Raw genomic sequence first — 27,527 nt, 5'->3', positions numbered from 1 at the left:
AAATGTTTTCCCTCTTGGGAACAGATGGGGAAACCTGAAGCCGACTTTTCCCTCTGCAGCAGTAAAACATCAGCTCTGTGTAACATTTTCAATTTCCCCCTCAGAAGCATGGAAACGATCTTTTTTTTTTTTTTCCTTTCTTCCTTAATTCAAAATGTCATTTTATTTTTAAATTGAAGTGATATTTTCTGTCAAAACACTGATCAAAAATAACTACCGAGCTTACAGTGTCAGGGGTTTTTTTTGGTGGGTTTTTTTTTTTTTGTTTTGGTTTGGGTTTTTTGGAGGGGTTTTTTTGGTTTTGGTTTGTTTATATATATATATATATATATATATATATAACAATCACCCTCAAGAAAGAAGTTCACCCCCAGAAAATGTAAAAAAAAAGAAAAAAAAGTGCATTTTGAACCGGCACCAAATCCAATGCCTGTGCTTCAGAAAGTCACTTTTGCGGCTGTTTTCAGGGAGCGCAGGGGCTCGCCCCCAGGCCGGACGCGGCTCCCGGGCAGCGCAGCTCCGGGACGGCCCCGCCGAGGGCTCTGCGGGCACTCGCCCCGGGGAGCCGGGCAAGCCCCGAGCCCCGTCCCCACCGCCGGCCCCTCTTACCTGCCACCGGGGAGGGCTTGCGCAGCACCAGCCACCTGCTCTTCCACTGCAACGAGAGGCAAAGGGACAGGGTTAGCCGGGGCCGCGCAGGGGAGAGCGGGCTCTCTCCCCTCAGGGCAAGGGGCGGCGGTCGGGGACCCCCGCGGGCCGAAGGGGCGCCGGGAGCGGGGAACCTTTTTTCCGTCTCTCAACTTGACGTGACCCTCCACCACCACGGAATCCGTCATCTTCAGTCATGATTCCGGACAGCTGCGCCGGCTCGCTGCGCCCGCCCCGCGCTCCGGCCGCCCGAGGGGTCACTTCCAAAATAGCTTTATTAGGGCCCCGCGCGGGCGGGCGGGCGGCCAGCGCGGCCCGGCCCGGCCCCCGACCTGCGCCTGGGGAAAGGGGTCTGCGGACCGTCCCAGTGATTCTTGATTCACTTGTTTTACTTCTGTCTCGCGGGGGGATCTTGGATTTTTGTTTTTAATTGTTATTATTATTTTCCCCAGGGTTTCAGAGCGCGAGGCGCGGCCCAGGGCACCCGGAGCGCCGCGGATCCGCTCCGGGCGCGACCCCCGCCCCAATCCGGCTCCGGAGTTTGCCGCTGCCCGCCGGGGCTGCCCCGCGCCCGGCCGGCCGCAAAGCCCGCACCGGATCCGCTTCGTGGAGCGGGGCCCCTCCTCTGGCCGGCCAAAACGCCCCCTTCCCGCACCTTCCTTACAATGCCCAATTTTCACTTTTCAAAAGTATAATTACAGCTCTCCTTGGCTCGCAGAAGACGCTGCCAACTACCCCAGATAAAAATACTCTTCTCGCTTTTTTTTTCCTCTTTGCAATGCAACTGTCACGAGATAACAACCCGCTTACACCCAACCAGAAACAGCTACAATTAATAGAATAAGATGTGTTAATGATGTCCTCAGATTTATTTCCACGAGCAATGGAATAATTAGAGTCCATTATTCCAAAAATACTCCTGCTGTATCTTATTTGATGGTAATTAGTTCTTCAGCTTTTTTAAACAGCACTACAGCGCATTTTTCTTTCAGTAGCATAATAGAAGGGGGTTTTTTAGATGTTTGCATTTATTTCTTCCTTTTAAAACGGTCAGTTTGCATGGAATAACACACAATTTAATAAAACCATCTTTTAAATATGTTTCATGATGAATTAGGGAAGTGTTTGTTCAACTGGCTTTGCATTCTAATTCAATTTCAATATAGAGTTAGGAAAAATATCAGATAAAATTTCACTAGTACATTTGAGTTTGGTTTTCATTTTAACCAAAGCAATAATCACTTAAAGGGGGTGAAAAATATGGAGAATTAGTTTCTATTAAGTAATGCTCAACAGAAAGGCAGGAGGCAGATGCTGGAGTGCCCCATAGGAATGTGACTGGTGTAAGAGGTCAGGACATCTCTCAACCTGAACATCTCCTTGCCACCCCTACTCTGTGCTTGTAATACTGTGCTGTTCACCTCACAGCTGAGGCTCAAATGATGTTCATTTAGTTCCACCAAGCCAATGCAGTCACAGTGGATAAACAGGTTCCTTTGAATGCATTAAAATTAATTTGTGGCTTTCAAAGTATTTAAATTAGTATCAGCTGGAGATCTGTCATTCAGACCTTTGAGGGTAGAAACAGACCGTTCAATATATTTTTAAAAGTGTGTTATTTGCACTGGTGTTGCTGTGCACTGATACAAGCAGCATAGATTTTGAAAACAGGATAGCTAAAAAAGCTCTACACAAATTGTCAGAAACACCAGTCTAACACCTTTCCTATCAAACAGCCACTTTCTTTACTGCAAGAGAAGACCAAGAGAATTTATACAACACGAAACTGCAAGATCAAAACTGCACAATGTGGATAGATACTAATTTCAAAGTGAAACTGAAGTCACAGAATGGATACAGACATTCAGGACGGCTTCATCTTTGAGTGGAAAGCTGTTCCTGATGAATCCCTTCCAAAGAAGAGCAAATAGTTCCTTCTTGCTGATGCAGGACTTGTCTCAGCAGCAGGTACAGTTGTTCCTGTCACATGGTCACATTCATTTTAGAGCATTAAGCAAGCCAGACTCCTACTGCAAATGGCCAGGGAGGCAGAGCCACACAACAAGAGTCTTCAGCTTGCTTTGAAATCAAGATCCCAGAGGTGGACATTAGTATTTCAAGCGAGCGTTTAGCGCCTCAGAAAAACAAACGAAAGGCTTTAATCCTGAACCTCACAGTATCAATAGCTGAAAAACATACCCAGGTGCTTACATCTGCCTACTGGAAATGTGTGTGACACTTGCATTAAACTGGGAGCACCACCAGCTGAAACTGACCCTTACGGAGAGATTCCCAGATGCCTTCCAGCACAAAGTATTATTTCATCTTTCTACCACCTCTCTACCTCTAGAGCAGCCTACAGAGGGATTCAAAGATCTTACTGTAACTTTATACATAACAGACTAAGTTCAAGAAACAGAGGGTAAATGTTTTTATTAAACAGTTTACATCATTTATCTAGATTAGCATAGTTGTATATTTGTACTTACACAGATGCAGGTTTTAGTTATTTTTCCTTAAAAAATCTCTTTTAACTGAGATAACATTCACCACTACTAAGAAACCCGTGAGGACACTGCAAACAAAAAACATACCTGAATATCTAGGCACCGCTTTAAAATTCTATTACTTTAAAAAACAACTTTGCTTGAAAAACTTAAGAGAGTTCATAAATGTTCACTGCCAGGGGAAAAATACATTTCACATCAACACCTAAATGTACACATCTAACATGGCTAAAGGTTCCCTGTAATAGAAAAAAAAAAAAAAAAAAAAGAATTTTCCATTTTTTGTCAGACTTTTTCTGTTGAATCATTTTCTGCCTGTTTTTGCTAATATAGCTGAGTCCACTGCCTCTAAACAGCTGTAGATTGTAATAATTGCTTTGGTTGGTCCCATAACAATTCAATTGACCATGACAGTAAAGCCTATGGTTTATGATATCACCAAATCCTTAAGGAAAATGTCAAGCTGCACACCAGCCATCCAGTTGAAAAATCTGTTACAAGACACCTCCTTTCTGAATTGTCTAAATAGTTGAACAACTTGTTAGTACAAAACCTAAGACATCTTCAAAACACTGTCAAATTAAAGAAACGTTTAGGGATTTATCAGCGAGGCGAAGTGTTTCCATTGCTATCCTCAGGGCAAGGAGCAGATCACTGTCTGCAGAAGGTCCTGGCTGTATCAACCTAAATCAGCTGCTCAAGTTTACAACATTTTTCAGCAAAAGACTTTGAGCTCTCAGGAGGTGTTGCATTAACCTTGCTGGAAAATTGCACACCAGATTCAGCAGAGCTCTGAGGCACCTTCCTGATTTTACGTCAGTGGAACACAGAAATATGTTTATATAAAAATATGCTTACGTGTTTGGTTGAAACAAAACTTAAACCCTCTGGTTTCTTTCCCCAGACTTGTTGTTGCAGTTAGCTGAGGAGCAGCTTTACCTATGTTGTTCTCTTGCTGTCTCTTGCCCTGAGCTTCAAGAGATCATTTCTCAGGGAGAAGGAATTTCATTTTTGATTCTCCTGTTTATTTTTTCATTTCAACTGAGAATACAAAGACAATAGTGTTGCAGGTTGGTTTGGAGGATGACAGCTCCACCAGAAACTGCAAAACACATCAAATCCCTTTTTAGGTAATCCACCAAGCAGACAGAGAGTCGCAGATTTTTGTGCACTGTCTCAATATGTTTGAGATTTTTTTATTAAGACAAATAAAGACAGTCGTGTGTGTTGAGCAATCCACAGCCCTCGAATGCTAGATCAAGGCTGCTGACATCAGATGGAGCAGGCCTGATTTTGGTGGTCTGGCTTGGAACTGCTAAGAATTACCATGAGAGTTTTCATACTAGTTTATAATAAAATATATATGCCACTTTAAAAAAACCAAAAGACTCCTGAACCCTGCTTCAAATGTTAGTGTATTTAACTATTCAACTAGTTTTTCGGGGGCCTATTTTCTCATTAATCCACTTTACATAGTTTGTCACTCTTGTGTATACTCCAGGTTTGTTGACTCTGCCGCAGCCATCTCCCCAGCTGATAATTCCATAGAGGTAAGAGATGTCATTTTCCTCACAAGCCAGAGGTCCACCAGAATCTCCCTGCATCAGAAGTAAGCAAAGGTTATCTAATTTGATAGAAAGGAGTCAGAAGATCAGTTAGGAAAAATCCTAAAATAGGAATTTTTGCACATGAGATTTAAAATAAAAAACAAACAAACAAAAAAGGCAATACTGAAATTTCCTTATAGAAAGCATTTTTAGTCACATTCAAATATAATGGTGGATTTTTAAAATTACACATTAATAAAAGTATCAAAATATCATATTATGTTTAAAAATATGACATTTTTAGATTCTGACCCCTGCTGAAAAGCATGGTTGATGTAAATAATTTTCAGTGGAATTGAACAAGCCTTTGGGGCTTGGCACTGTGTTGTAATATCAGCCCTGCATGGGGTGGCTACATGGGTGCATCTGAAGAGTTTCTCGATGCAGTTTATTGCAACTTTCAGAGAACATGGGAGTTTTCAAAGAGAGGTTTTGCATGTGTTTGAATTTGCTACTGACTATTTATCTTGTCATTAAACTATGAACCAAAAAAGCAGCCCAAACTACACTACAGCAAGGGTTAATTTTGAACATTTCTACTTATATTAAACCTTGAAAACATTTAGGACAGGAGCTTTTATTATTTTTATTGTTACTCTTAGACTGATTTTCTAGAGAAATTAAAAATGTGACTTAGTAAACGGTACTGGTGAAAGCAGCCATCACTCTAGTTATTTGAGACCAAGGAGAAATATTTTTCCTATCTCAAAAGAAAAATTCCTTGAGAGCAAAATACATAGGAAAATTGTGTTGCCTTTATACTGAAGATTTCTATGATAAGAGAAGGACATCAGATGAAGTCTTGCTTGATTGCATATTTTTCACAATTAGTCTAAATGATTGCAGTTTTGGCATCAGTGCACTAATTAAATGACAAAAGTTTCCAAGAAAATCTTTTTAAAATAATCAAGGGAAACACATTGTCTATTTGAAGTTTCTTGCTCTTGGAATATTTTTTATACATAACAGATGGTTTACAGGTTAATATCCTAAGTGTACATTAAGAAAACCCAGAGGTCAGCTGCATCTGTTTTTACATTAAGGTCTTCATTATTTCTCCTCAGACCCCACTAAAGTCTGACAAGAGGGAAAAATTAATTATTGATTCACTAATAATGATTTCATGTCACAAGCACTACTCTTCAGCAACATCTGTTGATTCAAAAGATGAATCTGTTTTTCAGACTTTACAATTCTCTCCAGACCACTTTGTGCAACTCCTTTCTCCTTCCCTCCACTTTCTTTTCTCCTTCTCATTCCCGATTTCTGTTTTTCCAGGGCAGGGAGAGAGAATCAGCTGTAATGCTGTCTCTTGTGTTTGCACTTCCTGGGAGAGGCAAGGGGAGCTGGGCAGGCAGGGTCGTTTCCACCTCTCTGGCTTGTGTGAACCCTTGCAGCCTCAGTCTCAGCCCTAGCCTTGAGCCACTGCTGGCTGCTGCCTTTTAACTCTTGCCACCTTTCTTTGGATATGTTTGTGACCTCTATGGGGCTTCCAGCACACAGTATACATGACATTCTTTCCTGCACTTACAATGCCAGCTATTAGCTATGTACTGCCTTTTCACGAATTTATGTTAATAGAGCAAAACCCTCCTCCTTCAAAATGAGCTGTAGATGAAATCTGAAGTTTTATATAAGGAATAATCTGATCCTTCATTTTAAGAAGTCTCATCTATCACCACAACAATTCTGCATCCTTATTCAGAGCCGAGGTGTGACATTACTGAGAGCAGCAAGAGCATGAGGTCATTCCATGAAAGACTGAGGTTACATAACACAGTTTCCTACTGACTGACATTCTACACCGTTCAGTCACATCCACTATAGAAACCTCAGCTCCTTCCTCCAAGCCTCACCACTGCTCCTCACCTCCTACCCAGGTGTCCTTATTTTCCCTCAGTCAAGAGGCAGCAGCTCTGGGATCTGTCCCTACTCAGGTTCATGCTGGTTTTCCTGCTGGCACATCCCTGCCAGCCGGGCAGAAATCTATTGCCACCACCTGCAGGCTCAGCCAGGACTAGAGCAACACACCCTCCAGTGCACAGCCACTGCCTTGTGTGAAAGTAGGAGGAATGTAATACCCTGGAGCCCTTCTGTAGAGCTTCATTGACATTGAACATGAAAAAAATGAAGATGGAAGCAGTCACATAAGGTTCTTTTCTTTAGGAACATTTCTTTTCTTTAGGAACGTTATAAAATCCAAAGTAAGAATTGTAACACTGCAACATTTCTGACCAACATACATTTCTATCTCCTGCCTAGAGATGACCCAGCATTACCTGACAAGCATCAGATTTGCTATCAAAGTAGCCAGCACAGAACATATTTTCTGTGAGTTCTGTTCCATAAATTTCAGGACTTCTGCACTTCTCCTCTGGAATAAGTGGAACCAGTGTTTCTTGCAGGACATCTGAATAACCAGATATATCTTTAAAAAATTGCCAGAAAGGAAAGTCACTTTTCTAGAATTATAGAGCATAACAGGAAAACACAAGGCACAATACAACACATTTAGCACATAATAAACACATTTAACACCTCTTAGTTGTATTCATGTTATGAACACCTTTAAAATAAAATAATTTTTATAGTGATCACTTTCTGATCCTCCAGTCAGACTCCATAACTGTATTGCAATGTCCAGCCATTAATCCATTTTGGCTTCTGTCATTTTCTAGATACTCAGCAACAGTACCCCAGCACTCCTGACCTCATCTCTTTCCAAATGTGATAAAAAATTATCCATTTTTCAAAGACTCCATTACTTCTTTTTGTCTTTAGACTACACATTTAGACTGGGATATTTGCTCATAGTATATCTGTCACCAAAATGTGGCAGCCAGCTCCTCAATCCTTCTCATCTACCTACATAGGTCTTTGCTATCTCAACATTGAAGCAGCACGGTCCAGCCCCATAATCCTGAAATTCCTCCTCTGAAAGGATGGGGTGATTTTTTCCACCTTTCTCTTGCTGGGTCTAAGCACTTCTTAGCCCCAAGTCTACCTGGCCTTCTCCTATCAATGTTTTCAAAGTTTCTTGATGGTGAAGTTCAAAATCTCTGTCTGGAGAAATCAGAGGAAGGATTCACTTTACTAAAATTCCAGGTGTTGGCACTCCAATGAGCTACTTTTCCCCTCCCAGTCCAGTGAGATCTAGCTAGCTCATAGCTCATTCCATCCTGAAATTGGTGCAAGCATTTGGTCACAGGAACCACACTCCAAATTCCAAGGCCTATAAAGGAAGTTCAGGATTTTCTGATGTATTTCAGATGTAAATGTTGTAAATTCCAAAGGCAGGTAAAAAGATTCCCTCCAGAAGTCCTTTGCAAAACATTTTACCAAACTCTCAGTTGTATAACGTATACCTGAGCATTGTGTTTTTATTATCATCATTTTTTTCTACAAAAACCAGCTCTCATTTTACTCACTCTCATGCTTGTGGCCCCATCCAGAAATCTGACATTTCAACTGGTCAGGGAAAACAGTGTTACTTTCTGGCAGGCAGATGGGCTGAACAAACTGGGACTTGACAGCACAACGTTGGCCGTTCTTCTTCAGCTTAATCAAAGCTGCAGAACAGAAAATGCAGGAGGAAGAAAGTGACTGTTCCTTTCTTTAATGGGATTGGCAGTAATGGGTCTCAGATACAAATTTAATTATCCCCTAAGCCTCTCTTAATTAAGATATTTCAATCAAAGACAGACAGACTCATCTCAACAGCACCTGATTTCACAGCAAATTGAAGGCTGAAACATTCAGCTACTCCCCTTGTGGGAATATTTATTTTATGCTATGCTCACTGAGCAGATTTTCCTTCACTGCCTCTGTAGAGAAGGGGGAAGATAGAAAATAAATGTGTCTCCTCCCACCTTATAGTTAAATAACAGTGACATATCCCCAACTTTCAGCTGAAATAAGGGGGATGTGCATACTCACTGCTTCTGAAAGCCTGGCCACTGGCCTAATTCCAATTCCATTTAAAAAATTAATCACTCCAAGAGCTGGTGTAGTTTGTGTCCTGTTATCACTGAGTTCAGCGAAATTCAAGATCTTTAAAATTAAGGAATAAAACCTTAGGACATTTCAAAACCAAGCTTCTTGAAGCTACAAAATATTTCATAACCTACACAATCTTTACTAACCAGTCATGGGGTCAAAAACAGTATAAATACATAGCTGTGCAGCATCATGAGATTGACACTGAAAGATTTCAAAAATTGATTCCCCTGTAGAAAATCTCTTTCATTTGGCTGTAAAGCAGCAAAGGGGGCTTTGTGCTCGGTGGAACAAGGGAAGCATGTTGGTTTGGCCACACCACTCAAAGAGCTGAGGTAATATGGACACACCTATTAAACCTTCTCATCAGGCCTTTAGGAAGCTCAAAGTTCTGTGAGCACAGCTGTGTGGAAAGCAAGTGACCTCACTGGTCTTATTTCTCTACCAGCTACAGTTTTTTGCCTTAGTGGAACATAGAAGCAGTAACTCAGCCTGAGAAACCCACACAAACCTTGCTCCCACACTTCCTCACCTTGCTCCTCTTCCCCACTAACTCTGCCTGCTTCTGAATCCCTCAAATTTCCTAGCAAACACTCATATGATAGTTGTTTCCTTCAGAAAAGTATCTTCAGCAGGACAAAACTCTTCTGCATCAATAGAAATCACTGACTGGACAGAACACACACCTGCATCTTCCCCCCACAACACAGTTTCTGCTTTCTCATATATTTTTGCAATTGGGCTTGTCTTAGGCACTCCATGTTCAGCTCTCCCTAGATTTGGACATAGCACACTGGTGAGGCATGCCTACCTAATTTCAGAGTAATTTAAAAAGCTATGAGATCCCAAAGCATCATAGGTGGTTTTCACCAGGAGATTTCAGAGCAGAGTAATGTCTCAAATCCAGTTTGTCTCCTTGTACACTGTGACAGAGCTCCCACCAACACAGAACTTGAATGCTTTTTGCTATAGAGTAGAAAATACCATCTGTGAGCCAAAAAAAAAGCCAGTACATGCCTGACCTAAAATATTCCCAATGTTAGGCTATTAAATAGTCTCACAGACAAAGTGCTCACACAGCTTGATATCCTGGGGTGACATGACAACTTTCACAAGAGCAGATCAGAAAATAAGTAAGTTGCTGCTCCATTGTCATTCTGACTAATATTATAAGGTCAATCAGAAGGGCATTTAACTTCTGACTGATAAGACAGCTGATTTTTAAATCTATCTCAGTGTAAAAAATGATTCTTAGTACCACAGGTTTTCAGAGCTGATGGGGTTATTACATTCATCTAGTCAGATCCTTTATACAATACAGACAATAGAATTTTACCAAGTAAATACTGCATCAAGCCTACAGCTTCTGGTTCAGTTGAAAAAATGCCTAATCTCACAAAGACTTGAAGTGATGATGAATCTGCCACACATCTAGGTAAATTGCTCCAAAGGCCAATTATCATAATTATTTAAAATTTGCAATTTATTTTTCATCTGAATTTGTCTAGCCTTCAGATGCTGTTATAACTCTAGTAGAACTATGAGCCCCCTGCATTCAAAAGCCTCTCCTAGTGTCTATGATTTTTCCACTATAAAGGCAGTTTCTAACAGACCATCTAAACTTGAAACTAGGTTGAGTAAATGGAAAATAAAACTGTCTGAAGAAAAATACTCACCAATATCATGTTCAGTAGGATTGAACACAGAATACTGAGGATGCAAGATGTATTTCTCTATTTCAAATGTCTGTGTTACATCAGTTGTTTTATTAAATATTTGTTGACCCAGAACTACTCGAATGGTGGATTTTAGTGGACTGTAATGCAAAAGAGAGACAAGCAGTTCTGTGGTTAGCAGGACAAATGCAGCTGATTTTCCAGTGGCTGGGTATCCTATGGACCATTATAACCTCAGCTTCCCACCATGTCCATTGCTTACCCTCTCATAATGCCTTTACCTGTTTCCCAGGCTTCCTGCCTACAGAAGGTAAGAAGAAAGATATTACAGGGAGACCCAGGCTCTGTGGGTCCTTATTAGCCTAATTAAAGGCTGCTGCTTCTTGAAAGAAGGAAAAGGCCAGCACAGGCACTGCTGCCCAGCTGCTGCTTGGCTAACAAGCATCTTTGGGGGATGTAAACATCTCTTCTAGAAACTCAACTGAGTCAACTTAAACTTGACTTTGCCAATGTTTACAAAAACTGCTCAGAAAGAAAGGAGGGATCAAAAGATGAGTCAGTGGTGGGTATCTAGTTTCTCCAGGAAAACAGTCTCCTGAAAAAATTTACAGGCATGGGCCAAGATTTAAAGGCGCTGGCACATTGACAATTCAGAAGCATCTGGGAAGTTTCCACCGAAAAGATATCACCAGTTCTGAGATTTGCTTATCTATGTTAAATCTGTTGTCCAGAATCAACGGCAACCTGGTGAAGTCCCAAAAGCACATGGATTTAATGGGAAACTTCACAGCCAGAGGAGAACACAGTATTTGCAATTCACACCATCTTTTCCAACTATCAGTTTTTCACTCTAGGACCACAGTTCGCTGATATCCAGTGTCCTAGGAAAGACAACTAATGAGTACAGCAACTGGGAAGTACGGGACCTTTGGGAATAATCAGGAAGTGTTTAGGAAAGGCAATGTATTCTCTAGCTTTGAAAGCAACAGAATTCTCATTTCACTCTTGTTCTAAAACCAATTCAATCTGCATAAGTCTACAATGAGTTAGTTAGCAAGTCTCTTCAACATTGGAGCACTCCTGTGTTTTGTTACCCAGTGCAGGAGGAGAAAATATCTGGTGTCACACATCATGCACAAGTCATAGACTGATTTGCATCATTGCAGTTTCCCTGGTTGCATTTCTGTGCCCAACAGGTACAAAAGCACCACAGAACCTCCCCCAGTACTGAGTGCACAGCAATGACCAGCAGCCATGGACTCAGAGAAAAGAGATTCTGGGCAATTGCAATACAGAGAGACAGCAGCAACCCAACAAGATCTGTGCTTAAAGTTAACAAAGGAAAGGGCAAAGTGTATTCTGTATTACGGACATACAAGAAGACAATAAAATGTTCTTCAATCAATATGTAAGGCCATGATTTTCTCAGTATTTCTGCAGTAGTAAATCAACCTCCTTGAAAATCAAATTTTGGGCCTGTTAAACAGTGGAAGTTCACTTTCTGGAACAGTATTTAGAATAATTTTAGAAGCACTGAATGGTTCTACTAGAATTTACAGATGGTTCATTCAGGAAAAGAAATAAAACAGGAAGGGTTACAGAAAAGAAAAAAGAAATAATTGAGCTGCACAGGTATCTATTGTCGCCTAGTGGAAAACAGTTGGAATTGTGACTACCAGAGGTACTAAATAAACAGAAGAGCACAAATTACAATGCAGAAATTATGGAAAATCTGTACGTACCAAAGGACCAGCTGGAAGTGGGTGGAAATGTCCTGAACAGCTGCCAAAGTTAGTAGCTATTTCACAACATTTGAAAAACAAATGTATTGTGAGCTCCAAATGCTTCAGTACAGCATTCATAGTGGTATTATTAGCTCTACAAGCTATCAGTGTCTATATTCTGGCAAAAGGTTTTCTGTTTCTCTTGGCTTCTTTACTATGCAAAGGAACAATGGGTATCAAATGATGTAATATTTTTCCCTTCAACGTGATCAAACTGAAATCAGGGTAAGTGTTGAATATTTGTCGAAAATTAAGTATTTAGAATAAAGTAAGAGCATCCTATAATCAATATTTTCTCCATGTCCCATGGGAGAAAACAAAAAAAACTCTCGACAAAGTCAGCTTCAGAAGTTTGACAGTTTAGCTCTTCCATGTGGCTTTTTTGTAAAGCTCAGCCCACTCTATTTGTGTCAACCAACGGTAATTTATCGTCTCTGATAAATCATTGCTTGGCTGTCTCAGCCTTTCTGAACAAAACACAGCAGTGAGCATAGTCATCTCTGTTATATCTCAAAACAGGCATAAACATTCAGAAAGGTAACCAAGAAGAAGAGAAATACTTCTGTTCCCCTGCAGGTTCTTGCACTTGCAATGCCCCATTCTATGTGCTGCTTCACCCTACCTTATTCCTTTTGTCAGGGTGTTTAGATTCTTTGAGACTCCTTAAGGAGCAAGATAAGGGCTTATGAGATTATAGTAGTCCAAGAGATTTTTTAGGTCATGAAAAGTGTTCAAATTGCCAGAAATTCCTTTTGACACATTGGTCTTTAATAATCTCGTGTTCTTTCTTGTCTCAGTTCAAGTTTGTTGTGAGGACCCACAGTCACACTAAGGGGTGAGTTTACCTGTTAGCAAAGCAGTGTGCTGCTGACACAACCCAGCAGGTCTGAATGAGGCTTCCACCACAGAAACTCTCTCCAATATATATAGCTGCTGTCCAGGGGTGAGATCCAGGCAGGGATGAAGATCCTCCAACAATCCTAGGTCTCACAAAACTTCTTTTTTTATGTCTTCTTCCACATGGTCTTTTGGTGCTTGCAGAACTATCTACTTTGTCTGGAACTGGTGGTCTCCTTTCCCTGCTTGCTGAGATAAAAAGGGATATGGCTTCAGACTACCAGAATCTTTATATTTGGAATTAAACACCATGTCTCATACATCTTCAGGATGTAGACCTCTCATTGCTCACAGAGGCCCATTCCCTTTTCTGGGCCTGTAATTCCCAGGGTGATTAAAATTTTACCAAAACATCAGTAATTTCTGGCACCTTGCAGAAATGTTCTAGCAGAAAATTTGGGGATATTGAGATGTTTGTGACCAAAACAGTAGTATGACACTGCTGCTAGTTCAGGACAAGAATCACAGATTGTATCACAACTCCAAAAATGCAAAAGAAGCCTGTTGTTTACTGGAAACAGTAAAATATTCAAAATTACACAGTGAAACCTTGTTGTAGTATCAATAAATCTTCATTCATTCATAACATGGATTTGAAGAAAGCCTTTACATACCACAAGCTGGAATGTCACAATACTCCCAAGACAAACTGTTGTCCTTCATGATGTAACACCAGGGCTTATCATCATCATCTGGATTTCTGGTTAATTCAGGGGAAGAGGGAATACAAGCATTAACCACAGTGTTCTTCCAAGCTTCCCAAAGGTTTTCTGCTTTTTCCTCTTGCACCATGCAGGGCACTGACAGGGCTCTCAGAGCCACCTGACAAAGTACTCACCTACAGGGGTGAGCAGCCTTTCAATATAACCCTTCATCTTAAAACTAACCAAGACTAAGGTTTGCTAGGACCTGAAATACTGACATGACTGAACACCTATAAAACCTGCCTGCCAGTATTTGGATGCATGAGCACGTTCAAAGCATTTAACTACAGCCCACACTGAAGTGCTTTCACAGGTATCAGCTCAGCTATTTTCAGAACTAAATCCCATGACAGAGGTTCCTGTTTTAGGTGATTTTTTAGGCAAGGAGATTCCAACACAGGTAGAATCATAGAAAATCCATAACAAGAATAGCTAGCAAAAATGAATTTGCAAATCTCAGGTTCACATTCCCTGGAGAATCTGAGGAAATGAAAGACTATTTCAAGAAAATATTGTGTTCCTCAAAAAGGTTGGGAAAAAAGAGGAGTAATGGAAACCGTTTTGTCCTTTATTACCTTGGTGTTAAACAGATTTTGGTTTCATTCCATTAGGGTTTCTCTGTGGTACAGCCTGTCTTTATCAGTGCATTATAAGTAACCAGAAATCTGCCCAGTTTACACCTCCAAGAATATAGGGAGACTTTATTAGACCAAGAAGAATAGACAAGGTAGTTCAGAGCTCCAGATAGGCAGTAATTCTAATTTCAGTTAGATTTATCACAAGCACTATCTTCGATTATTTTTTTCTTTTCTAATCTGACTGCTCTTCAGAAAAAGATAAGAGCACTTTCAAATTCTCAGAACTGAAGAAGCAACACAGGTTGAGTCATCTTCCGCCAACAATGTTTCTAAATTAGACTATTTGAAGAAGAAGATATCTGCAGGATTATATAGTACAGCAGAGATATCCCCAGAAATTGTAACAAGCTGACAAAAAAATGAAAAGCTTTTTTCTCGGCTCTACAGAACATGAACACATCAGCTCCTACACCATTTTGTTCTCTGCATTTCAAATCTGAAAGTGAATGTTGGGCATAAATGATGTAAATCAAAGGGCTCAAGTTTCATCAAAGCACAAAATATGTGCCAGATAAATTGCCATACTGTGCTGGGACAGCATAAATCAAATACGGAAGTGATGCATGAGGAGCAAGCCCAGGAAATCAAGGTGGGAGGGTTTAAAGGATGGGGTGGGAATTGTAGGGCTGCTTTCAGCATGCATGCATGCTTTTTTATCACCAAACAAATTAGGAAGTGTAGTACATTCTGATTTTCCTGAACTACTGGTCTAAGTTCCATTAAAAAAAAAAAATCAACAAAAGCAACAAAAACACACACACACAAATAAGCAATCAAGCCAACAAACAAAATCTTCAATCAAACAAACAAACAAAAGGCATTAACCAGTAATTCATGGAGAATCATCTACAGTTTGGCAGGTTTAGCATTTGCTCATCTTCAGGATGAGAAATATTCTCTCTAAATAAAAACATTTCCTTTATTTGTGGATATCCATTGAGCTCATGGATACCTCAGAAACAGGAGGAACATAAGGTGACTGAGGAGAAGGCACAAATCTACATAGCACAAGCTATTTTCATTATAGCTTAACAGAAAACTGCAGCAGAAATGTAGTTTATCACTATGTGGTGCAATCAAAATTGAAACACTGGAAAATCTTCTTTGGCAATAGTTTTCCTTTGTAAGAAATTCAAAAAAATAAATTTGACATCCCATTTCAACCTTATTTAAATATAGTGTTTTGATTTTTCATTTTCAGATAACTTTTCTCTTTTGAAAATATTTCTTTATGGTATGTCTTTCACAAGCAAAGAATAAAAAGTTAAATTTAGCCATTTCAATTTAACTAGTGCATTGATTTTTCCTTTTGGAGAAGCATTAATGAACAATGTCAAAAGTTTTGTATTATGGTCTCATTTGGAAAAAAACTCATTACCCAGGGGAAAAGAAAAGTACCTAGAATTTCCAACATTATTTTGTGTCTGAGCTTCTCTCAGCAGAGCCAGGTATTGATTGAGCCTATCTACCAGACCTTGTCTTCTGTACAATCACTCTTGTCAGGCTGACTGATTACTGAAGTCAGTCTAGCTTTCCTCAGACAGGGTAACCCCTGCTTTGAGATCCCTGGCCCTTCTCATTTCCACAACACGTCCTTCTCTTGATGTACAAATGCAGGACAAACAAGAACTTTCCTCACCTGCAGTAAGGGAAGGGCCCCAGGCCAAGGTGCACTGCTTTCCCAATGCTGTCGACATGAAGCTCTTGGTAAAGCAGGTCTGAATTCCAAGGCAAGCAGCTGTGTCCAGAAATGGTTGTCTTGGCTGTCCCTCTGTAATCTGTGCCATTGCCGACGTAGCACCGTTGGCTCGGGACTGGCAGAGGAAGAGACTGGTCAGGAATCAATGCTAATTGCATGTTAAATACTGACTTCACAGCTGAGGTTTGAAATGAGAGCCCAACTCTGTAGTGCCTTTCACCGTGCACAGGGCCTGAATGCACCAAACAAGATTTTTTTTAAATAAAGAAAAAAGGAACCCAAGAAGTTAAAACCTCTGCTTAAAATTTGTAGTAAGTTACCCTCATTTTACACAGGAGCAAGTAACTAATCAAGAGACAGAATAGCAGAAAATTAGACCTAAAATTTGTACTGTGTATGGAAGATTTCAGACAGCAATCTGCAGCAAAGTCAGCAATATGGCTGGGATTCCTCTGGTCTAATTTTAGACACAACTGAGCTCATCTCTGGAGGCTCCCTTTTTAGTTAATTAGGAGAAACAGAGATTTCTAGTGCCAAACCAATGCAGCCTGGTTGAGGTAAGTTTTTTAAGATGAGGTAGACCCCATAGACTCCTGTCTACATTGACTGAATCTCCATTGAAAATATAAGGTGCTTAAGGCAACCAGCTCAGAGACATAGTACTGAAAATAATCCTACTCTGCAAGTGCTTCAAGGGCCTGATTTTTGAAAATACTTGTTTTAATGGCCTCAGATGTACCTATATATATATACATATACAAATATATACACACTATACTCATATATATTGCAAATATGTAGCTTCATGTTGCAGATACATCAGTTTTGCAAAATTCTAACTAGTAAGTTGATTTTTCTTATTCAAAACCCTTGTCTTTGTCACCTGCATAAGGGCTATTTCTTCAGCTAGGTCTGACACATACATATTCTATGACCTGTGTACTCAGCTGCCAAGATCTATCAACAGCACATACCAGTATTATGGCTGAAAAACATATGGGGATGCATTTGTATACAAATAGCTACACTGAGCAGAAAGCCTACACCTCAAAACACAGCTAAGAGTATCCCAAAGGAAACACAAAACCATCTAATGCACAAAAAGGATTAATTGTGACCGAGCCTCAGAGGGTTTCTTGTCCCAGCCATGTCAACGTGACATGTCCTTGACATGTCACAAGACTGGTGGAATCTTCTTCTAAACTTATAGGCATACTTAAAGATATAACATCATTGACCAACTGTTGAAAAACATCCTCTGAGGATGATCCATCACACCACACAGTGCAGACAGCTATTGCCAAAGACCTGTTTATTTTGACAGAATAAGGTGACACATGAACCAGGGCTCATAACCAGGACTGAAATAATGAACCACAGTGCTGAACTGCTGCTGTTAATTACCCTGCCAAGTCATCAGTGTAGTGACAGACCTCAAAACCACAAGCAAGCATATGGCATAAATTTGGGAGATGAAGGTCAAGAAGTTAGGTGGAAGAACATTAGTTAGTATACAAACACTTAGCTAAATCCACTTTCTAGGTTGGCCTGGCAGACACTTCTGACATGCTGAGATCACATTTTCTCCCACCCACAACCTGAATCAAATTCCCTTTATTCAATGGCTATAAAAATAACATTAAATCAAACTCATATTTTAAAAGCCATAATCTAGGACCTCACAGAAAATAACTTGTCTATCATTTGTACTGTTAGCAAGAGTAACCATGTCTTGGCAAACCTGCCATTTAATTTTCGAGCAAGTTGCAAGCTACACTGCTTTGTTTTCCTGAAGCAGTGTCATGAAAATACCACAATCATACTGGATGCTAAGTTTTTTTCATTTATGCAGGGAAGTGCCAGGTGCTGTGTTTACTTGTACTGTATTTATTGCATTCAGAAACAATTTAGAGTGACTACTTTTATGAGAACGAAACAAGGGATTGCTTTTCAGTACAGACCCAGGGCCATATTCTGCAATACCTGTGGTTTGGATGTCTTGCAGATGGTGTTTACAATTTGTGCTTATCCTTGTCAGGCTTAAAATCCAGCATATCTCTGTTTCATCAGGTCTGCCAGTCATTGCTAAAGCTGCCAGCATATTTTAACTGGAAGAATTTGGCCTCTTTCTATATCATCCCTCACATTCTCCTTCTGTAGCTAAGAAGTTTAGATTACATCTTGCACTTGTTGAGGGGAACAGTAATATCTCTCAAGAAGTTTTTTGTTTCTTTTTTATTTTATGAGGAGTATTTTGGAAACAGGCATAACTTGAGTTAATTTGCTATCCGGTGGAAAGGCTTCTGAGGTGAAAAATTAACATTCATTAGTAGCTTTCCATTGGTCTGTGCTCCACTCCAAAAACCTTTACCTGACTGGTTGGCAGCTGCACCATGGTATCCACTAAGGCCATGAGAAAGATCTGCAATGCTTTATATATTTTATACCCCTATGATTCAGGAAAAACAGTTTAAAAAAATATCTCTGCAAGTATTGCAGTCATATAGACCTTTTGCCTCTAATTCTCTTTTTTTTTTGAACTTTTACAGCACTGAAAAACTCTCTTTTCCCCTCTTTGTCAGAAATAGTGTGTAGGTGGTCTGCTTTCAGCAATTCTTAATGGATTGCTCTGACTGGGAACTGTTCAGTCCCAAATCCACATAGCTTCCACAATATCTCACAACTCTGAAACGTATTTATTTTCTTATGTGGAAGAAATTAATGGAGGATGGAATATGTGTTTTCTTGTTCATTCACTTTCCTGTACTACCACAAATCACTGCTAAGAATAGAAATGGTCTAAATTTTCAGGTTATGAAAGTTTTGATGCAAATGCAGATTCAATTTACTCTTCTGTCCTATGCCACTATCACCCCTACTAGCTTCTTTTCAGAAAAAAAAATTAAAATAAAAATTATAAATAATTTCTTGTTGTGTTTTATTTTTTCAATCCAAGGTATTTCAATAGCTCATGTGAAACATTACACATGTGTTAAGATTTTGTATTTTATAAGCAAGTCACAGCAAATCTCTGCCTTTTCCAATAAAACCGTTTTGGGTCTTAAAATTAACAGCAACCTGAAATAGCAGTTATCCAACCAGTTCTAATTGCTAACTTTCTGAAAGCATTTCACAAGACTTTTTGTCTCCAGATCTTGTTTCAAGGCCTGTAGTTACATACCTGAACATTTTTAGGATTTTCTTTTAAAACTCTCTGCAGAAAACAATGAATCTTTCATATTTTCTTTTCCCCAAAACACCTCACCATCAATTTTCCTGATGTTTTTGAGCTTGGAATTTTTTTTTTTTTCCAGATACACATAATTCATTCTATTTATAAAAATATGGTTTTCTACCAATGGTTCTGATTCTGGGACAGGATGGTTTAAAGTAACCCTTTCATTGAGCAATGCTTTGATTTATCCCTGACCAACATGTAATGCTTATATGAAAAAGGATTATTTTGGATTATTTTTTTGAATTGCTCTATATAAGCTGATGGCAGGAGCAGAGAGGGGAGAAGAAGAAAAGGACATATCCAACCTAAACCTCCCTGACTCAGCTTGATTCTGTTTCCTCGAGATGAACAGCAATGAACAATGATGTTTTATGCCTCTGCATTAATTTGTTGCTTCCATGGCCTCAGCATTACAGGATGTGTTGCTCTTCAAGCCATCCTTTACTGGGTATAAGCCAAATTTCCTTTCTGCATGAGTTCAGACTCATGGGCTGCCTGCAGAAGGGTTTGTCTTTTCTTCATTCAGCCAGAAATTCCCTGATTTCCCTCCCTGGGTAGCTGTGAGATGCCCTCAGAGATGGAAGGTGTGAAAGCCTTTGATTTCAGGGAGCTGCACTTCCCCTGCTGCACAGGCAGACCATGACTACTCCAGGCTGGCAGTAAATGTGTGAGAGAAAGGAGTTTCTGCTGCTCGTGGAGATTGCTCTTACAGGTATCTCATTCCATCAAATTATGCACTGAAACAGAGCACACACAGACACACACACCCTGCCGGGTGTTCTGAGAGCAATAAGGCAAATATTTCTGTGCTAAATGAAATAAGCACCATGAAGAGAGCTTTAAAAGACATCCATGTGAGCCTAGTACTGCTTCCAAAGGAAGATCTGACTTATCTTCCAGTGTGTCCCTATGCCACTGAAAATATCTGTAAATATCTAGGGAGCAGACTCCACTGAAGAAACCAGTTGCCATTTTTTTCACTCATTAATGATGAGAATCTGAAGTCTGATGAGGCAGAGGATTGCATGGCAGCAGCACTAGGACTTGACTGTTCCTGGCTTGAAGCAAATTGCTTCACCTTTTCCTGCCTGTCTGTGAATGTGAGCAGTAAGAGCACCCATTGTGGCTTTCAGCATTTAGAAATTAATATATAATCGATATAATTAATATATACCACAAGTGAAATATAAAGGGACCTATGTATCTATATTTCAATATAATTCAATCATACTGTTATAATATTTACCTATATTTCAGTATTTCTGTTTGGAGTCATGAACAGCAGATTGCACATATATGTAAAATAACTGATTCAAATAATTGTTCCACTTTCTAGTGGCAGTGAAAGCTCTGGACTGACAGCACCTAACACTGGAATGAATGCCCGCTGAAACTGCAGCCTGATTATGACACAACCAATCTGTCTGAGCTAAAAGCCAGGCAGAAAGGTGGGAAAATTGGCATCTTTTTGTAATCAATAAATCTAGCAGAAAATTTACATATAAAACAAGAATGGATTTAAGATTGTGGGGGGGGAAAAAAGTGATTTACGTGCACAAAAACTCTTGAAGTTGCAGCCTGACATGAGGATGGCACACTGCATTTACTGAAACTAGACTTATTTTTTAATATGTTTCTTCTTTAAAGTGTCTTTGTACCTTCATACTTGCCAGTGCTTAGATCATCTGAGGTAAAATTGAAGAGATTTATACCTGGTATAAAAGCTAATGTACAGAGCTACCTTCTGAATAAGTTGAATTCTTTAATATAAAAGTTTAAATCCAGAAATCTATAAACTCTGCCAGTACTTTCTTATAGCTTAGAAAAGTAATATCCTAGATAAGAGGAAAAAGTGGCTCTTTTTCCATTTCATTTTTCTATTTATTATCTTCAATTCTAGTACAATAGTTATGATTTACAGAGTCATAAATGCAATCCAATAGGTAGGTATATAAAGCTAATAGGAGCAATATATTTAGGAAAAAGGCTGTCAAGAGCTAGAAGAAAGAAATTCTGGCAACAACAAGCCAATATCAGTGCTATATTACTTTGAGAGTTACACAGACTGCCATACAGGATTTTGAAGAATATCTGATTGCCTAATTCATTGTGAAAGCTTTCATTCTTTTGAATATACCTGTAGGTCCTGATGTGCTTAGAGAATGAGCCAAAATTACCCTCTGGGCAGGAAAAGGAACAGACTGTGTAGCAGTGAATGATGGTCAGCAGAGGATCAGCTGCTCTCTCTGTAGAGAGATTTTAATAAGAGGTGGGGGTCTCTTGAGCCCCCAAAGCATCCAGAGTGGGCTGAGAAAGCAGGAGATGGGAAAAACCAACAATGCAGTAATCTAAGGATGAGCTGCATCACATCTTCCACATCTTCCTTTCTACCACCTTCCTGACAATTACACAGGACAACAGATTGCATGGATTAAGAGACATCAGTCCCCTTGGACTTCAAGAGAAGATGTGCCCTCTGTAACACAATGAACAGGAACCACTGTCGCGTCTCAAATAAATCAAAAATAGGATTAAAAACACCCTAATGGCTTTCAATTAACCAACACCCAGTAACACTGCTGCCAAGTCAGGCACTCTCACAAGACTAAGGACTGAGCAGCTGCTTCATATTAGAGGCTGCTAATATTAATCATATTAGTTTATACTAGGATTACAACAAAGACTTGTCATCTGAAAAGGCAACACTGTAGGAATACAGAGCAAAGCACAGAAAGCTTAATGCCCACCAGCATTTGGAAAATGCACATCTATGTGAAGATAAAGAAGTCCTCTGTGGATCTTGAACCCACTCCTATCTCTAACCAGAGAAACTTTTTTCCTCTTCTTTGGTATCTGCCTTATCTTCCAATCCTTACAGAGGTAGTCCTTGCTGTATGCCATGCTGCCAGCACAGCTCATTAGCTCTCCTCTCTAGCCCCCATTTGCCAAGGTGTCAAACATAAATTACTAATTCATAATCTCCGTGCAAACAGTACTTCCTTCTTCATTTTTATTTTGCTCTATATTAGCCAAAAGCTTTATTATGGTCCTAAAATTATAAAGAAGGCTGGAAGAGAAGAAAAGCCTGTCTATCACATCTGCCTCCACTATAAATGACATGGAATGGTTGTTTTGCAAAGCCACAGCTGTCTCTGGTGTCCTGTTCACTCATCCCCTAGAGTGGCACTGTCTCAGTGCAATGAATCACAGGTGGGGATTTAGTAGACAATGCCATGCTCACCCATCTCTTCATCTTCCAATGCCTCCTACTATTGATCATTGCAAGCAACAGTCTACTGGGCATGGTTTTTATCCATGTAGCACTTATCCAAATCCAGCATTGTAGAATTTTCTTTTAATAATTCAAATTCTGATAAAAATCCAACCCACCATTACTATTTCTGCAGTGGTGTTCTAGGCTTTCTCTTCATTGTCCTTGCATTATTAACCCATGCCTTCCCCTCATTCAAATTCCATGGTGGCCTCTAAAACTTGTCCTGTGCAAATAACATAATCACCTCTCCAAGCCATATTAATACATAATGTTGCTTTTTTTATCTGCTGTTCCATCTATTTTTCCACAACTGTGGAGAAATGACTTTATTCTTTTTCAGCCTATTTTCACTACTGAGCCCAGTGCTTCACAAGTGCAAGCAACAAGCATCCTCTCAGCCCCACTTGGAAACCCTTTGCAAGTCTTACTTACAGACCTACTTGTCCAAGTTCAGTGGGGGACTGACTGACCAGTTAAATGACCATTTACCATTGTCAGCCAAGTGAACTTTTTATTATACTTCACCCTGTTTCCCCCTGCATTTCTAGAAAGTAAAAAATTAAACACTAATCCAAAAGCATTCTAGTACAGGGTAAATATAAACCAGAAAGTTAAATTTCATTATCTTATGTCTTCTTCAGAAAATAAAAAATATTTAAAACTTTCCTTCCAACCTCCAGAGCTGAATTTCCTTTACTAAAGTAGCTTTTTTAGTAGAAAACTGCCAACACACTATTTCAGTAAATGAACCACTAAAAAGGTGGGTTTGCTGTAATTTTTTGCTAATTCTATTACCTCAAACTCCTCCAGTTTAACCCCTAAAGATGTGGCCAAGAAGGTTTTTTTTTTTCTGTATGTCATTATGTATTCAGCTATTCTATCATCTTCCTTTTCTGAAAATTCTCAGCCTACTTCTGACATGCACCACATTTCCTTACATAACCAGAAGCCTTCCACAATTAGCATTCCGACTCATGCTTTCTTTAAAGACATGGCACCCCTCTAATTCCATTATCCACAGCTAATGAGGAAAATACCCCCAACACTACAAAGCAAAGTTTTCAAAAATACCTTCACCAACTTCATCATGACCAAAATGTTATCAAAACCATTATGGCTACCTAAGCCTTAATCCAAAGAAAACTGAAAATGTTTAATACTCTGTGCAGTACTCTTAGTGCACTCAAACCTAGTGCAACCCACAGCCACAGTGAGCAAATGCTTCAGGGAAAGACTTGGTGACTAAGTAACAGAATAAATATACCCCACTAACATATCAGGATATAAATAAAGCATAAATAATAATACATCAAGAATAAATTTAAAATACAAGTAAGTACCCCAAATTTACTAACAACTGACATCCAACCAACAGTAACAAAGCTGTGGTAAGAGAAAGGAAGTGCTTTTACATGGAAATCTGGCAAAATAGATACTCATTTCCATTCACATTCCATTCAACTAAAACAAAAACTGTGAATGCAATGGTGGGGTTTCAACCACAGAAACCTAAGGGCACTAACCCCCTGAAAAAAAAAAATTCTACATCTCCTTTCTTTACCCTTTAACTTCTCCATAAATGCATGTTATAATGAATTATCTGTCCTCTGGCCAGATAACTCCTCCTCTGCCTTTAGCTGTTTATCCAGCATCTCCACCGTGGCTCCTATCTGTTCAAAGAAACATAAAATGTCAAAGTAATTTTACAATTACATATTTATAACTGTTTGTCATCAATTATCACCTCCAGTGAAGCTAAATATTTACAAAGTTAATTATCTACCAAATAAATTCGCTCTCCATTCCCAATGCCAACCTGGGCTAGAGATAAAATATTCCACTCACATCTTTCTCAGGTTTCACTTCTTGCTCACATTTACCACTGCTAAAGTGGTTGGATTTAGGCCCTTTTGATAAATTTCTCTGTTCAGTGAGACAACCATTGCTACTCGTGATTGGACATTGATTCTGAATCTTCACCTAGAGCCTGGATTCAGAGCTGCCCCAGCAAGAGCTGTTTGCAAAGAGAATGCAGTTACTCTTTAAGCACAAAATCCTTATTTCTGAAAATAGGTTAATATTTAAGGGCAATTATTATGAATTGAACTTAATTAAACATGGGTCCTTGAACAATTTTAAACAGCACCTCTTTGGGGAGAGATTTGTTGGTGATGCATCTAATTTCCTTCAAAATTAAACTTCACTGAAATCCTGGGCATATAAACTGTCTCAGAACAGTTTTTTAAATGGCAGTTCTTTCTTTAGTACTGCAAATATCTTCTTTAAGAAGAAAATAATGTATTACCACAAAGAATGGAAATCTATATTAAAAACTGTCTTTTGTATATCAATCTCCTTTGTTATGAATATCTCCTCTGATACTTTTATCATCTCCCTTTTTTTCTTTAAGTCAGCTCATAATTTTCCAGTAGCTATATGGTCATTTATGATAATGGCCTAGAAATATACATACACATACATATATATACACACAATACATATACGATGATTGTTTGCAAGAGAATTTTAACATCAAAGATGAATTTTGAGTACTGACAGGGACACTGTAGTCCAAAAAGTAATGGACAGATAAATAGGTATCTTTAGAATCACAAAAGTTATGATTATTCTGTTACTCACTGTTCATAGGGGAAGAATAAAATTACCAGGCAGGAGGTTTTTTGCTAACAATAGAAAATACTTCTTTTCATCGCATCTATTTATATTCTGGGACTTCTTGACATGGAATGCTGTGAAAGGGAAAAGCATAAAGAGTACTAAAGAATTTAGACAAATTCATGGAAAACAGATAAAGGTCTGACAGATGTGATGGTCCAAGCATCTGCCAAGTAAATCCTCAAAGCAAGAGAAGTGTTTTCAGTACTTTTCTCCTCAGTCTACTGTACCAATGCTTGAGTCACAGCAGTACTTAGGCTTGTGATCTGATGGATGAAGGATGGTACTTCATTTATTAACATTTGTTGAGGATAATGTTAAGATAAATTTGCTGGTTTTTCATTAGACACATATGAGGGCTGGTTATTGTGTAAGTCAAGGGCAGAGGATACCTCAAACACATTACAGCTCAATAACAGTCTGGTAGACTTTCTGTTTATTAAATTGATTGATTTCTCCTTAAAAAAAATCTAAGAAGACATTTTTGCATCACACCCTGGCTTTAAGGTTGCCTCTTTAACTGATAATTCAGAATAAAGTACACTTTGGAGAGGAAATACTGTAGCAGTTTCTCTGAATCAAGCATTATAGCCACCAGCTATTCCAACTAAAGGGTAACCTCACAAGTACATCCTGTTAGACAAGGGAAACTGTATAAGACAGTAAAAAGGAAACAAAGAAGAAAATCCATTTCTGTTCACTGCATCAAATTCAAGGGTCAAAGAAAAAATTAATCCAACAAATATTTAAAAATCATTTCTGAGTGCTCAGAGAACACAAGACTGTAGCACTTTCACCAGAATGCCACTGCCCTACTGTGGGATAGTACCCGGTCTATAGACCTGAAGACTCATTTATTTGCATTAATTTAGAATGACTGCATCTTGACAAAAAGTTTTTTTCTTTTTTAAGACTTTTTGCAAGGTCCTGACACACAAACACAATCCTTCAGTTCCCATTCTGTGTAGGGGTGTTAGGCAGCTGAACACAGATGGATTGTAAGCACCCAAAGCCACTCGTTTAGCAAACCAAATGTTTGCTTTATTATTTTCAAGTAATCAAAGAGCACCTGCTTATTTCTTGTTCTAAGCTACTCAGAAACAGGTATGACTGCTGTAACTCTGCCTTCCTGATATTTATGATCCAGGCCCTGCTGGGTGGATGTCTCTGTGCACCATTGCTGCTTGAGGCAGGGGAAGCTGATAATAAAACAGGAATTGGAAAAGCAGTTTAATGTGAAAATGAGCAGAGTGCAGCCCTGTCCCAGGCTCCAGGTCACACGTGTGCTGTGCAGGTCCTCACCCAGATCCCTGCAGCAGCATTCCCAAAGCTTGGAACAATCTCCCCAGGGTAACCAAAGGACAGAACAACTGAGCTAAAATAGTGTTCCTTATGAAGGACTTAAAAGAGTCACAATCCCATTTCTCATGATTCATCAGGTACCTGGAGAGTGAATGCTCAGGACCAGCTCATACACTGTCCAATTTACACACTCACTCCTGCTATTTGCCATTCCAGCTCTACTGCTGGTCTCCCAAAGGGATTTTTTTTCCCCCAGCTAGAATAGTTTGCTACACCATTAGTTAACTATCAGAGTATCAAAAAGAATGCCAGATATAAATTGCAGTGTTCATTTAACAGGTTTGTTTACCCCCCCACCCACTTGGATTAGGAAAGTGCCCACCAGAGCTACTGAGAGTCATATATCCTCAGTTTTGATGAGCCATGGGATTTATGCACTCAGAAAGACACAGCCAGTGAATTGATGGGGTCACAGGATGGTGTGACTGAAGGTCTCTGTTAAAATTTATGCCTAAAATGCACATTTATTTGAAAAATAGCCATTGGCATAACTTGCAGATATAGCATGCAAGCAGATTTAACCCCTGCAGGGATAAATGTTAAGTCTTCTGGAGGAAAGTTGTATCAAAACTATGTAGCATCTAAAATGCAAAACAGGACTTACACATAAATATCAAAAAGTAGATTTCTGTACCCCGACCCACCAGAGAAAGGAAGGGGTTTTGTATAACCTGTACTGGGCTAAATGTGCTTAAAGTGTATAGTAACCCAAAGGGTGAGCATTTTCTCTGTCTCACAGTCATTTATTGCTACCAAAGAATGGCTGCTAGATTTTGTCAGATGTAAATCCCTGCTTTACGAGGGGATGTGTGGATCTGTAG

General features: G+C 39.4%; 2 protein-coding genes across 4 annotated transcripts in view; both read right to left on the bottom strand.

Annotated features, from left to right (window-relative positions):
• Window positions 1-1,311, bottom strand: part of DOK7 (docking protein 7) — a 58,088-nt gene extending 56,777 nt beyond the window's left edge. The window contains 2 exon segments of the mRNA XM_038135826.1: window positions 610-778; window positions 780-1,311. Of these exon segments, the coding sequence (XP_037991754.1) occupies window positions 610-778; window positions 780-836 (226 nt within the window). The 5' untranslated portion in view covers window positions 837-1,311.
• Window positions 1,312-3,055: 1,744 nt separating this feature from the next.
• HGFAC (HGF activator) overlaps window positions 3,056-27,527 on the bottom strand; it is a 40,320-nt gene continuing 15,848 nt past the window's right edge. For 2 of the 3 annotated variants that reach the window (XM_038136057.1, XM_038136055.1), the window contains exons 8-14: window positions 16,097-16,271; window positions 13,730-13,815; window positions 13,064-13,304; window positions 10,435-10,574; window positions 8,191-8,331; window positions 7,042-7,190; window positions 3,056-4,753 (exon numbers count right to left, since the gene is read on the bottom strand). In XM_038136057.1, the coding sequence (XP_037991985.1) occupies window positions 4,583-4,753; window positions 7,042-7,190; window positions 8,191-8,331; window positions 10,435-10,574; window positions 13,064-13,304; window positions 13,730-13,815; window positions 16,097-16,271 (1,103 nt within the window). In that variant the 3' untranslated portion in view covers window positions 3,056-4,582. The remainder of the gene's footprint in view (window positions 4,754-7,041; window positions 7,191-8,190; window positions 8,332-10,434; window positions 10,575-13,063; window positions 13,305-13,729; window positions 13,816-16,096; window positions 16,272-27,527) is intronic. The other variant, XM_038136058.1, reaches the window with a different exon arrangement.

The sequence above is a fragment of the Motacilla alba genome, chromosome 4 (genome assembly GCF_015832195.1).
Source record: "Motacilla alba alba isolate MOTALB_02 chromosome 4, Motacilla_alba_V1.0_pri, whole genome shotgun sequence".
Classification (NCBI taxonomy): domain Eukaryota; kingdom Metazoa; phylum Chordata; class Aves; order Passeriformes; family Motacillidae; genus Motacilla; species Motacilla alba.
The sequence above is the reverse complement of the archived record's forward strand: the minus strand, read 5'-3'. Positions and strand labels throughout refer to the sequence as shown.